This window comes from Notolepis coatsorum (assembly GCF_963971535.1).
Source record: "Notolepis coatsorum genome assembly, chromosome: 12".
NCBI classification, from domain to species: Eukaryota; Metazoa; Chordata; class Actinopteri; order Aulopiformes; family Paralepididae; genus Notolepis; species Notolepis coatsorum.
Genome location: NC_140176.1, coordinates 69,650,143 through 69,665,142, shown reverse-complemented (window position 1 = coordinate 69,665,142; position 15,000 = coordinate 69,650,143). Strand labels below are relative to the sequence as shown.

General features: G+C 49.8%; 1 protein-coding gene across 1 annotated transcript in view; it reads left to right on the top strand.

Moving 5' to 3' along the window:
- The window catches only part of phex (phosphate regulating endopeptidase homolog, X-linked), a 45,859-nt gene that overhangs the window by 7,287 nt on the left and 23,572 nt on the right, over positions 1-15,000 (top strand). Inside the window, 2 exon segments of the mRNA XM_084325864.1 lie at positions 2,304-2,530; positions 14,111-14,179. Of these exon segments, the coding sequence (XP_084181990.1) occupies positions 2,304-2,530; positions 14,111-14,179 (296 nt within the window).

Sequence of the window (15,000 nt, the reverse complement as noted above, 5' to 3'; positions counted from 1 at the left end):
CACTGCCGCAGCCCGTGTTCCAGTTTCCAACAGAGTTATCCCGGGCCTACGGGTCAACGAAACATTACCCCGGACCGGGCCCGGTGATACGGGGAGCACAGGGTCCCCCGAGGAGGCTAAAACCACCCCAACAGGCCCCTCTTTGCCATGCGTAAGAGAAGAGCGTAAAAATGGAAGACCAGCCCCAGCACCCCGCACTCGGTATTCCCAGGAGGTCACCCAACCAAGTACCAACCAAGACCAACCTGCATGGCGGCCAAGATCCGACGAGATCGGGCTAGTACAGGTTGGCACGGCCGTAAGCCATTACGACAGTGTAGAATACAATGTACCCAACAAGGGTTCCATAACGCTCAACCCTGTGACACCCGGACCGACCTAGCATTTTTTCCCCCTGAAAAAAAGCCCAAGTCCCTCAGGGTACCAGAACAGCAGATCTGCATCCCCGGCGGACAACGGGTGTAACTGATCTGGACCAGCGCGACCAGAACCAGTCCCGTGCCCTAACCACGCCGACCTGCCAACCCCAGGAGAAGGGGCAGATATGCGTGTTGATCCTAAAACATAAAAAGAAGGCGCCACCCAGACGTTTCGGTACGAACCGCGCCCGGCGGCCCACCCCCAGGGCGTGAGACCCTTCCCCATATGTTCAGATCCATTCCGTTATCATCCCCTGATATGAACGGGAACCCATCGACAACCACACAGGGTGTCGGAAGAGGAAAAAAAACCCATCCCAATTGCTTCATAAAAACGCTGTTTTAACCCCAAGCAATCAAGGCGCGCCAGTCAGCCAATGTCCAACAGAACATCCTGAGCTAGCACTATGTGTGCGTTTTGACATACCCACATCAACAATAGGCTGTTTAGACCATCTTATTGAATCCCCAAGACGCCCAGGGGAACGACAAGAGGGGCGAGATGCAATCAACTCCATGAATGAATGAATGAAAAACTTTACCCAACAGATTGCAGAAAGGGTACAACCCAGTACGGCTCAATACACACAATTGTTAAGGGGAGGCAGACCTGAGAAAGACGTTAGTCTTGTTTCCATCAGGGACCCTCATTTCCAATCCATATAGACACATCCAACTCTTTATAATAATAAAGAAAAAGCATCACCCGTATGAACCAACTGCACAGCTGGGAGTAAAAAACCTGTTTTCACCGACCCCGCATCCCTCACATGCAGCAGGCTGCGACTGGTTAAGGAGCCACAGTCTGATGTGGCCGACAGTAGGGCATCCTGCTGATGAGGCCAAGGTGGTTCCTCGACATCCTCGAACAGGGAGCCCCATGGAGCCATTTCCCCCCCCTCCGGGGTCTCCTGAGGAGGGATACTCTCCTCCACGGGACCATCATACAAGAATCCGTCCGCCTCTTCCATGAAGTCCTCAGTTTCCATCGGAAATCCAGAGCCGGACGCATCCTTGCTGGTCTCCAGCAGTTCCCCAAACCCAGGCCGTTCGCGTCTGCACGCTACCATCTTGCGACGTGAACGGGCAGACGCGAAAAGTTTGCGTCGCAAATCCTCTGGCTCCAAGACAACCCCCCGTTCACCAACGGGCGATTCCCCGGAACCAGAAGAACCAGAGTCGAGATCAGGCCATCGCCGGAGCGACGGCACCGACTCCTCGGCTCTTCGGAGAGGCAAACTATCCATCGGCTGTCTCCTGGGCTGGGTCGGCAACCACGAAAGTGGCAACAGCCCAGCACCAAGGCGCACGACGGAGGCGGGAATGGAGAACCGCTGGTGAAGAGTAGGTCTAGCGGGTCTACTCTCCGCGGAATACATTATGACCCAAACTTTTTCTTTACAACAGATGTGAAAGAAGAAAAAATTAAGCACAATGTAAACTCGTCACAACTCTTTTCAACTAACAACACGTCAAGTTGGGTACTACCAGGCACTTCCTTGTGGTGAAAGCGAGAAGGAGGAGAGCAGGTGACCACACACCTGCTTATGAAGGTAAGCTGATGAGGGGTGTGGTCAGACTAATACTGGTATTAAAGGTACATTTGTGGAATTTATTCAGTGCGCGTGCACGTACGCGAGAGAGTGCAGAGTGATGCCAAGCAGAGCCCCTAATGAGACAGAACTGTGCATGTGTCATATTTTTCCGCTGCGTCGTCTCCTCTATTTAACCTCCTTGGCATAAACATGGCTGCCTCCTGGTTTAATGTATTTTAATGTCAACCCATTTTAAATCAAGCACCGACATAAATACATTAGAAGACATCTGCAGTGATGGACCTGAAGTGTGTGTGTGTGTGTGTGTGTGTGTGTGTGTGTGTGTCAGCCATACTGGAGCAGGTGGACACCAGACCCATATTGAAGACACTCAAGCAGCCAGAGTTCCGGTGGCCCGTGCTGGGGGAGGGGCTAGGGGGGGCATGGCAGTGGTTGCCGGGCCAATGGAACCTCCTGAAGACGCTGGCTGAGATGAGGAACCAGCATAGCAAGAGCGTCCTGATTCGCCTGTACATATCCCCCGACGACAAGAACTCCTCCAACTATGTCATCAAGGTCAGGGTTCTTCCAGTTCATTGAGATGATTATCATCAGGGCCTGTTCCCCCCTATAGACCTCTCTCTGGTGGGGGCCTGTTCCCCCCTATAGACCTCTCTCTGGTGGGGGCCTGTTCCCCCCTATAGACCTCTCTCTGGTGGGGGCCTGTTCGCCCCTATAGACCTCTCTCTGTTGGGGGTCTGTTCCCCACTATAGACCTCTCTCTGGTGGGGGCCTGTTCCCCCCTATAGACCTCTCTCTGGTGGGGGCCTGTTCGCCCCTATAGACCTCTCTCTGTTGGGGGTCTGTTCCCCACTATAGACCTCTCTCTGGTGGGGGCCTGTTCCCCCCTATAGACCTCTCTCTGGTGGGGGCCTGTTCCCCCTATAGACCTCTCTCTGGTGGGGGTCTGTTCCCCCCTATAGACCTCTCTCTGGTGGGGGTCTGTTCCCCCCTATAGACCTATCTCTGGTGGGGGTCTGTTCCCCCCTATAGACCTCTCTCTGGTGGGGGCCTGTTCCCCCCTATAGACCTCTCTCTGGTGACGTATTTTACGGCTGCTCCTATAGGAACTCCTATAACTATAGGAAAATTAATGGACTATTAATAGAGCGCTCCTGGCTTCATCAGTGGTTCATGCAGCTGTGGTTCTCGTGAACAAAGCCTTCTAGACAATTCTCTCTCTGATGAGGCAGGGGATTTAGAATTTTAAGCGGCAGTTTAAAAATAAAAAAAGGAAGAATTGCTCCACGAATTCTCTGCGACATCCGGTCATTTAGGGTTAGTAATTTGGCTTTTAAAAATTGGAATGTTAATAAAAGATAGAATCCTTTAGTGAACACACAATTTCCCCATTAACCCCACATACAGTATCAAGGACAAAATGATTGGTAAACGGGAAATGAAAATACTGTTCATTTCTGCCATAGGCGGGGGGAGGGATACACCAGGGCTTGTTATAATGACGTGAATGTGTGAGAGGTCTATAAATGCAAGTTGCTTAGGGCGCCTATCCATTCATTATCCATTCATAACCATAAAATCACATTACTTAAACCTAACTTAAAACATAGGGTAAGTAGCATTGGCATTGTCAATACCTGTACACCTGTCAATACCTGAAGCTCATATCAAAGGGGCATGGGTTGAAGTTTGTCTGTTTGGGGGCTGTTATGGCCCCGGCCACATAATACAGTTGTAGTGTATAATTATAGTAAGTATTTATAGGCACGTTAGACTTTCTTTTGGCAATAGGAGTGGGTTTCTTCATTGAGCACTTATCCTTATTATTAGGGCACAGTATCTTGTGTTTTATTATATTGTAAAAATAATAAAAATCTGTGGTGTTATGGGTCAAAACGTTGAGCTTTAGGGCCGGCAGGTCAGATGTGCCTTCATCATCACGATCAGGATCATACTCAACTTCCTCCTCAATCTGTCTCAGCTGGTGGTGATCAATATAGCATCATAGACAGTGAATTGTGTGCTCCTGTTGGAATAAACAGATGCTGCTGCAGAATGAACCTGACAAGAACTCAAAACAAGCCTTATTTATGGGTCAAAAATAGATACCAATCATTTGCAGGAAATCTGTATAATGATGTTCATGCCACGCCCCCCACAAGATGATACTGTGCTTGTCTGTGAGAAAGCAATAGACCTCTCACATGTTCATGTCATTATGACAAGCCCCGGTGCATCAGCATCCCCCCTGCCTATGGCAGAAATGGACAGTCTTTTCATTTCCCGTTTACCAGTAATGTTGTCCTTGATGCTGCATGTGGGCTTAATGGGTAAATTGTGTTTTACCAAAGGATTTTATGTTTTGTTCCAATTGCTAACCATAAATTACCCGAATGCTGCAGAGAATTCGCCGGTGACGTCGGGTAACCGGATCTTTTTTCAAAAATTCTAAATCCCCTGCCTTATCAGAGAGAGAAGTGTATTAGAAGGCTTTGTTCACTGGACCACAGCTGCATGAACCACAGACGAAGCTTGGAGCGATCTATTAATAGCCCATTCATTTTCCTATAGCGGCATGAGAGCTGCAGAGGGAGCAGCCGTAAAATACACCCGTGAGAGGTCTATTAGCTGCCGTGATGCGGTGTGTGATGTCAAAGACGATGAGGTCTTCACTTGCCTCAGTGCCCCAAACCAGCTGACTATACACCCAGTAGAGCAGACGCGGCATAACCTTGGCGGTTTTAAATCAAATCAAATAGCTATCAAATAACTGAATGCTAAACATTGCTCACATGCTAATGTCAATATTATGAAGTATAACTGATATTTGATTAAGCATAGAGTTATGAGCTTAACGATTTCTAACTAAATCAACTGTGTGTTCACATTCCACTGTGAGGCCGTGAGAAAAGCAGAGCAAAGCGATGGTGCAAAAACAGCTGTAGCTCAAGGGTGATTGGGGCCATTGTGTTGCTAACCGGAAAATTCAATTTATTTTTCTGTGATAGTTTGCGATTCTTTTGTGTTCTGTGTATAACTGATGTGATGTGATAGCAAAGTAATTGATAACCAAGGCAGCCAGACTCTTCTGGCTAATTGTTGTGGGACCTTGTGGTTTTAACACAGGAGACCTATAACTCATGTTCAACTGAAGAACACTGTACAGTATGTTGAAATAGCTGATCAAGCAATACGTAGGTTTCTCCCTGAAAGACAGAATGAAGTGTTATTGGATATGACTGAATAGTGACTGAATACCCTAAAGAATGGAGAGGTGGGAGGATAACAAGGGGTGGTAGATATAAAATAGAAACTGGACAATTAAATCAGACATTTTGGACTCAACAAAAGAAGATTTCACTCTCCTATCCTGAGGCAAAATCAAGCAAGTAGTCTGGACAACATTCCCCCCGTCTCTTCTGTGGCGAGAAAAGACAAACCACGCTGGCATAACATTATGAAGGAGCTGTGAGGAAAGAGCCAGGGGTATTCTTTTTGAGAGAGAGAGATAGATAGATAAAGGGAGAGAGAGGGCCGAGGGGGGTATATGTGTGTGTTCACATACAAGTACATTTGTGTGTGTGTGTGTGTGTGTGTGTGTGTGTGTGTGTGTGTGTGTGTGTGTGTGTGTGTGTGTGTGTGTGTGTGTGTGTGTGCGCGCGCGCGCGCGTGTGCCAGAGGGGTTGGTAGTACAAGTCCATACACATACTGCGACAAAATAATTATTCCCGGGGAGGAAGGGGAAGCGTGGGGTGTCTAGACTCAAAGATTAATCTTGTTTGAGTCAAATTTGATCCACAGAACTACCCACATCTTGTCAATGCTGCTGCTATACTATCAACTGCCAATACCTGCCGGGTCGTATCTGACCCATAACACCACAGACTTTTTTTTAACCCGACCCAGTTAAAAAAGTCACACTGCGTGACTGACTCCTCACCCAGTCAGTGCACAGCGAAGCCACACAAACTCCCGAAAACAACTTTGCCAACTTTGGTTGAGCAAAATAAAGTGAGACAATGTCATTCATGTTCGCTTATCACATACTGTAGATAGAGCACATTTCTGACACTAACATTACACTCGCTCATCATTGTCAGTAACTCATCCCCACTGGCATCGTATATCTGGGTCTGGCTTAACCAGGATTGTCTTGTTTTTAGAGACCTTCAGAATTGAATAAAATGGTGACCATTGGTTTTGTTGTGTTTATATACAGTAGCTCTTTTTGAGGATATCGTGAAGGCTTGTTCCAATAAGAAATCTGATGGTATTTATTACATATCTTCAAAGGGGGTCGAATTTTACCCAAACACAATAGAAGGATTAATGTTGTTGAATTGAGGCTTTGTTCAATGTCAACAAATTAAAAGTACTGTACTTGCCTAAATATATATGTTTTTTGCCTCAAATTACACCCGGCCAAGGGGGGTTGTCTTATATTCGGGGGCTAAAGGTGGTAAAAACACTGTGAATTTGGAGTGACATTTTGCCACTTTCTCAGTATGCTATCCCTGGCTAGTTTAACTTAAAAACTGACCTTTGTACGACCTTCAAAATACACAGTGATGTTAAGGTTGGATGATCCACTGCCAACCTTTCAGAGGGTTAAAAGTAAGGCCAAGTTAACCAAGTTCAGGACTGAGGAGTTATAATTCACATTTTAAGATCATGGTAATTGTAACTGAGGGGTACAATTCCCTGACTGTATTAATCAAGTACTGATATCATTGAATCACTACCGACTTGTACATTACTGGCCAACACCGTACAAAGGTATTCTAGATGACGACACTCGCACAATAACAGGTTTTCCACACAAAATACTCGGTTAGAATATTTATTACATAAAAGGGAGATATTAGATTACATCACTTTGGTCAATTGCGCTTATAAGGCAAATAGAATGTGCATAGGTAATCAATAGTAAATATTAAGTAATTATCTAGGGATCTTCTGGGAAAGGGTGTACTACCGGTTGTAAGCCAGCAGAGGGGGCCAAAGCTCTATGCAAGTCCAGGGTTCAAGGGGGCGATGTCACCCCTGTGGCAGCGGGGAAAGCAGTGGTGATCCCAGGGTGCGCTCCGCGCAGATGAGAGCCGTCAAGTCTCTGCTCCGGCAGAGACGGGCTTGGGCGATGGTCCCACGGGCAGGTGTAGATCCCACAGTGGCAGTGGGGTAGATGGTTCTGCTCCAGCCGCCACAGTCAAAGCACTGAAGAATAATCCTTGCCGGAAAGTGGCTCTGCTGACGGGGTAAATCCTCCGTGTTGCGCGGTAGTGCGCGGTGGTTCAGAGTTGAACTTGACGTTGGTCTCTCCTATTTGCACGCGGCTATAAGTGCTCTGTATAGACGCACAATTTACTCACTTCACGTGGTCTTTGACTCGTAATGAAGGCTTTACTAGTAAATAGCGAACGATACGACAAACAGACGTATTTGGATAACACGAGACTATATTGGGGCGATACGAGCCCTGCTGTACCGCACGTTGCGTAGTGGGTAAGGCTTTACTCGGTAACTGAACCAGACTGAACTGAAGGCGAACTGAAGAGGAACTGCAAGGGGGGTTCTACATTTCTTGCGCCATATATATATGTACCGTGAACAAATAGTGCCTATCTCATTTCTGTCGCCTCTCGGTCTCGTAGCCGTGGGCGAAAGCGGGCATGTTTGGGCGAGTCCGAGGCGGTAGCTTTCAAGTCAGCTCGAGGGGGTAAGGCTTTACTCGGTACCTGGCGCCAGGGGATCGCTTCCAATCGGGGAATGAATATTATGGTCTGTCCTGCTAGACTAAAGGGATATTCCGTGCATATTGTATAAAGAATATACAAGGGATATCAAACGATATACAAATAGTATACATGGGATCTCAGGCAATAAATATATATATTCGGTTTAATCTGACCCTTTGTAACAGCCGCCCCCTAATTAGTCCCACCTAATTAGCTAAGCAGGGACAGATTAACCGCACTGTCCACCACTCAATGTCTGTGAGGGGTCGGTCAGTTCACAAAGTCAGGGGTCATGGTCGTCATTAGGCAAGTCGGGGAGCCTTGGCGGCTCGATCAGCCTCGCCACGGGTCGGTTGTAGATCCGCCCTTGGCCGAGCACTTCTGCCACTCTGACCTTTCCGTCGGCACCAGTGGTCACTTTGCTTACGCGGCCGGCCGGCCACGCAGCTCGGGGTGGTGACTGGTCTATGGTCATGACGGCTGGACGGGATGAAGGGGGGCTTAGGAGGAAGCGGGCCTGAGACTGCTTTGATCTGGGCTTGGCTGTGCTTTCTCCTCCTCCGTCTGTTTCTCTTGTTCGCTCTGTACCCCGTGTGAGGAGGGGCCGGTCCCGGCCGCCCCGTCAAGGAGTCGCTTGGGGTGCTGGGTTCGAGGTCAGCTACGTCTGAAGCGCAGCTGAGGGGGGTGGAGTTCCGAACTCCCTCTGGTACCCACGGTTCTCTCACGGGCCTCTCGCTTAATGTCAATAGCCTCTGCTGTATGGGGGAGAGGCCGGTGTCTTCTTCTGTTGCTCTGGAGTGGAAGCAGCTAGTGGCTGCGGTTCAGTTGAGAGATTTAGCGAGGGGCCCTTGTAATGTCCATCCTAGGCGGGTCTCGACTGCTGCAGGACAGCCTCGGGGGCCTGTATGGACCCGGTCAATCGGGACTATGAGTTCTGCATGGTCGGAGCCTATCAACAGGGTCGGGGTGACGCCGTCTATGAGCGGGATAGGTAATTGGCGCAGGTGCACATATTTGTCCATCAACTTGGTGACAGGGTAGGTGTACTGCGAGAGTCCTATTTCTCGGCTGGTGAAAGCATTTGTGATCTTGTACCGTCGCTCTGGCTGCCCGCTTGCTGCGATAGTGAAGGAGACATTCTCGCCCTTTATCGTCTTTAAATCTCTTCTTATTGTCCGAATCGTCATTTGGTTCTCGCTCCCCCGCAGTCCCAGCTGGGCCGCAGCGGACGCGAGCAGAAGGGTCTTCTCTGACCCGTCATCAAGGACGGCGTAAGTGTCCATGACTTTGTCCCCGTGGCTCAGGAGCACTCTGACCACTTTGAGGAGCACACGGGGGGTCCCGCTGTGCTGGTCAATGTGGAGCACTCCTGCTGGTTGGTTGTCTTGGACCTGCTGGTGGGCTCCGCACCGTGCTGCGCGGTAAACAGCGCCCGCCTGGGCCGCCTGGCGCCACTGGTTCACTTGGACGGGGTTCAGTGTCTTATATTCGGCGCACTGTGCCAGCCAGTGTCCGCCGTCGCAGTAGGTACAGTAGGGAGCGGTCTGGTGGAACTTTGGTTCTGGTGCCACCGCCTCGGCGTGGTACATGACCGCGACGGGCCCACTCTGTTGTCCTGGGTGACGCTTGTTGATGTCGTGCAGGACCTCCAGGTGGGTGCCACCGCACCTGCTGCACTTTTTCTTCAGGTGGCACTCAGCTGCTAGGTGGCTGCGCGCGCAGCGGAAGCAGCGGCGGTGGTCCTTGACCCACTGGCTCACATCCTCCGTGGTCAGCTTCTTGAATTCCTCGCACTGATGGAGCCGATGTTCTCCCTCACAGTACTGGCACTCAATCTTCCACTGGTCCTCTTTCGTCGAGGGGGTGTTGTGGTTGGAGTGCTGCGGTACTGCTTCGGCTTGGTGCATAACAGTCACCGATCTTCTTCCATCATTTATTCTCCTGGTTCCTTCTCTGGAGCCAGGGGTGCTCTGTCCGAATGTATCTAGCCGTAAGCTGCTGACTTCTCTCGCCAGGAAGTCGGCTAGATCGAGGAGGTTCGGTTCGGGGCCATTAGGGTCTCGGTGTTCTCTCTGCCGCCTAAAGCGCTCCTGTCGGGCGGGCGGTAGCTTCTCCAAGATCCTCTCTACATTTGAGTTGGCGTATAGTTCATGCCTACCCTTTTCCCTCTGCGCTCCCAGCATCCCTACCAGGGACTGCACTCTGATGGACAGGTCGTCCAGTGCTCGATTGTCTGTGGCTGGGGGTAGGCGGTCAATATGCCTTATCTCTTCTATCACGTAATCCCATATACGTCCATATCTCTGGTCCAGCGCTGCAAGGGCCGCTGTGTATGGTGTCGAAGAGGAGGCGTAGGCCAGCGCTATATTGTGCGCTCGCGGTACTTTCAGGTGCTTCAGTAATATTGCATACTTGTGGCGTTCATCAGCGACATCCACCATCATTGTCTCTAGGCACATCCGGAGCTCCGTGTACTGTGCTCGATTCTCATAGACGAAGTCTGGGATTGACGGCGTGGCGATGTATGACGCTGTGGGTGACTGATACATCGGTGAGCGTTGGGGGAGAGGCCTCCTAGGCGAGTCTCCTCTTGCGTGTCGTCTTGGGCTGGTACTTGGTGGGTACCGAAGGTCGGGTACCCAGGTGCTGTTCCTCGGGGCTGACGGTGCGTCAAACTCACCCGTGAGTTGAGTCGGGGGTTTGTAGCGCAGGGCCTCGGGGCTGACTTCTGGGCTGTACTGGACCTCCTGGTCCTGAGTACGTTGCTGCGGGTCGGGGCTGTACTGGGCCTCCTGGGCCAGAGCACGTTGCTGCTGGTCGGCTTGACACTCCTCTTCCTCCTCATCTCCCTCTGCTAGGACCTGGAGTCGTCTGTTCAGTCTCTCGGCGTGGTCCGGTTCCGTTACCCGGTTGCTGGGTCTCGTATGGACCGGCTGGGGAGGGGGTTCGGAGACGTGGACAGGCTCCTCCTGTAGGCGGGGTTCGGAGACGTGGACAGGATCCTCCTGTAGGCGGGGTCCCGGGTCGCTTCGTCGGGTAGGGGAATGTGTCCTAGACCCATGTCTTGACGACCTCTGAGAGCTCCGTGCGGAGTGAGGGGGTGTCGCCATGGCAACCAGTTTGTCCATCAGCTCCGCCTGCATCCGGTCGCGCTCTGCCTCGCGCCGGGCATGGGCTGCGTCGCGCGCTGCTTCGCGCTGGGCATTGGCGGCGTCGCGCTGCGCATTGGCGACGTCGCGCTGGGCGTTGGCGCTGGTCTGGGCAGCATCGCGCTGTGCGTTGGCGACGTCACGCTGGGCATTGGCGCTGGCATGGGCGGCGTGGAGCTGTGCATTTGCGGCGTCGGCGCGGCTTCTCTCGACGTCGCGCTGGGCATTGGCGCTGGCATGGGCGGCGTCGGCGCGGCTTCTCTCGATGTTCTCTTCTGTCTGGAGGCGTCTGGTCTCCAGTCTTATTCGGTCGTCTTCGCTCCTTTGTTGCGCCTGGAAGCGCTCTCGCTCGCCTGCATAATGTTCGCGCTCGCACGTCTGTTGCGCTTGAAGTCGATCGCGTTCGGTGGAGGCTGCCAGGGTGGCGATGAGTGCTTGCGCCAGCATCTTGTCCGCCTCGCTGGGGGAAGACGCCGTTCGGGGCGATCGGCTCCCGGCAGTACTGGTTGGAGATCCATTCTCCTGTTGCGTACCGAGGAGATCCGTCTCCTGGGTGCGCGTCTCTTTAGGGTTGTCTTCCTCCCGGGGCTGATCGGGGGCTATTTCTTCGGTATTGTCTGGGGGTAAAGTCGTGTCAGTTCCCTCCTGGTCCCCACCGTGAGCTTGGTCAGTTACATTAGAACCCACTAGGGCCTCTGTTGGCGGGGTAGCCTGGTTGTTAGGGTCGGACATAATTTTACTTTCTACTTTTTCCGCGTTTAACTTCCCTTTAAAGCTAGGTATTGGACTGACAGAGTATGCCTCTAGGTAGGGAGGTGGCTGTCGTCTGCGCTGCGGGCGATCTAGCTTAGGAGAACCGTTTGTGGAGTGTTCGTCATCGGCCAATTCCATATTAATATTATATTAATATTACGCTAATTATTATCTCGGCTATCGAAGGACCAATTGTAACTGAGGGGTACAATTCCCTGACTGTATTAATCAAGTACTGATATCATTGAATCACTACCGACTTGTACATTACTGGCCAACACCGTACAAAGGTATTCTAGATGACGACACTCGCACAATAACAGGTTTTCCACACAAAATACTCGGTTAGAATATTTATTACATAAAAGGGAGATATTAGATTACATCACTTTGGTCAATTGCGCTTATAAGGCAAATAGAATGTGCATAGGTAATCAATAGTAAATATTAAGTAATTATCTAGGGATCTTCTGGGAAAGGGTGTACTACCGGTTGTAAGCCAGCAGAGGGGGCCAAAGCTCTATGCAAGTCCAGGGTTCAAGGGGGCGATGTCACCCCTGTGGCAGCGGGGAAAGCAGTGGTGATCCCAGGGTGCGCTCCGCGCAGATGAGAGCCGTCAAGTCTCTGCTCCGGCAGAGACGGGCTTGGGCGATGGTCCCACGGGCAGGTGTAGATCCCACAGTGGCAGTGGGGTAGATGGTTCTGCTCCAGCCGCCACAGTCAAAGCACTGAAGAATAATCCTTGCCGGAAAGTGGCTCTGCTGACGGGGTAAATCCTCCGTGTTGCGCGGTAGTGCGCGGTGGTTCAGAGTTGAACTTGACGTTGGTCTCTCCTATTTGCACGCGGCTATAAGTGCTCTGTATAGACGCACAATTTACTCACTTCACGTGGTCTTTGACTCGTAATGAAGGCTTTACTAGTAAATAGCAAACGATACGACAAACAGACGTATTTGGATAACACGAGACTATATTGGGGCGATACGAGCCCTGCTGTACCGCACGTTGCGTAGTGGGTAAGGCTTTACTCGGTAACTGAACCAGACTGAACTGAAGGCGAACTGAAGAGGAACTGCAAGGGGGGTTCTACATTTCTTGCGCCATATATATATGTACCGTGAACAAATAGTGCCTATCTCATTTCTGTCGCCTCTCGGTCTCGTAGCCGTGGGCGAAAGCGGGCATGTTTGGGCGAGTCCGAGGCGGTAGCTTTCAAGTCAGCTCGAGGGGGTAAGGCTTTACTCGGTACCTGGCGCCAGGGGATCGCTTCCAATCGGGGAATGAATATTATGGTCTGTCCTGCTAGACTAAAGGGATATTCCGTGCATATTGTACAAAGAATATACAAGGGATATCAAACGATATACAAATAGTATACATGGGATCTCAGGCAATAAATATATATATTCGGTTTAATCTGACCCTTTGTAACAGTAATCAATGAGAAAGTTTAAGCCTGGCGGGCCCTATACCGGGCCGAGATTTATTTCACGTCATAAATAGATAAATACAGTCCGTATTAATTAATGTAGCGTTTTCTTTTCAAATGTAGCCAAGAGTAAAGACCCTAACCCTATCAAAACAGCAGTCAAAGTGTATATTTTCCGCACTACCTTTGTTTACCAATGATTTTCATTTTTAGGTGTTATTAGCGAAATATGAGTTTATAGAAATCTCAGCTCATTGAGTCGGAAACCGCAGGATATAGAGGCGAGGAAATTACGCTGTCATCCATGTTTGTAGTCTTGTGAAAGAGGAGACCCAGGGCTTTCGATGGGCTTTTGAATTTCATAAAACGTTCATAAAATGTACCCAGCTCAAATTATTTTTTTACCTTATTTTCGTGATTATGTCTCACGGATCAAACAAACCTGAACGTTATTGCCATAAAATAGAACATTGTTTGTTTCTTTACCTTTCTGTGAACGTCTAGGAAAAAAATGCGTCTCAATCTGATGAAAAATGCCGGAGCATTTTTCATTACAAAAGAGTAACTGTACTTACCGTAGATTTCATTCACGGTCTTTGCTGCCCTGCTACGGGCGCCTGGTGGTACTAACTCCAGATTGAACTCTGCCATGATATTCTATATTCATATTTAAAATTGCATGTGTCCGGATGGCAAAATTCAGTACTATATCTACAAAAAAAACCTGTAAATCATCTGCCCTTTATTCATTTGCTTAGATATTTTATACACTTGATCTCAAGAAGGTGCTGAATGAATTTTTCAGCAAATGTTAGCATGGTGTTATTTACTGTCAAAAAAATTATAATAATCATTTATATTCTCACATTTCGGTCTGTAAAAGTAACTACGTGGTAAATGTCGGGTTGAGTCGGGTAACGGCTCCTAGCAGAATTTTGCTTATGGCCTCAGAGAGGTTATTATTGTTGTTATATACAGTATACAGTAGGCCTATATATAATTATATATATGTATGCACGTCAGAAGATCCTAACCTCCAGTATCTCTCTCTCTCTCTCTCTCTCTGTAGTTGGACCAGACATCCTTGTCTCTGTCCTCCAGGGAAGACTACATCACCAACACCACTTCTGCAAAGGCTGTGAGTTTCTCCTCCATCCTTCATTCCTCCTACCTTTTCATAATGTCCATCCACCTCCTCCCTCTGGGCTCCTCTCCTCTCCTCTCCTCTCCTCTCCTCTCCTCTCCTCTCCTCCTCTCCTCTCCTCTCCTCTCCTCTCCTCTCCTCTCCTCTCCTCTCCTCTCCTCTCCTCTCCTCCCGCTGACTTTTCCCAGAGTTTTATACAAAAATAGTATAACCTATGGGAGAGGGGGTTCCATACTACTTAGGGTACGGTCTACAGGAGAGGGGGTTCCTTACTACTTAGGGTATGGTCTACAGGAGAGGGGGTTCCTTACTACTTAGGGTACGGTCTACAGGAGAGGGGGTTCCTTACTACTTAGTGTACGGTCTACAGGAGAGGGGGTTCCTTACTACTTAGGGTACGGTCTACAGGAGAGGGGGTTCCTTACTACTTAGGGTACGGTCTACAGGAGAGGGGGTTCCATACTACTTAGTGTACGGTCTACAGGAGAGGGGGTTCCATACTACTTAGTGTACGGTCTACAGGAGAGGGGGTTCCATACTACTTAGTGTACGGTCTACAGGAGAGGGGGTTCCTTACTACTTAGGGTACGGTCTACAGGAGAGGGGGTTCCTTACTACTTAGGGTACGGTCTACAGGAGAGGGGGTTCCATACTACTTAGTGTACAGTCTACAGGAGAGGGGGTTCCACACTACTTAGGGTACGGTCTACAGGAGAGGGGTTTCCATACTACTTAGTGTACAGTCTACAGGAGAGGGGGTTCCACACTACTTAGGGTACGGTCTACAGGAGAGGGGGTTCCACACTACTTAGGGT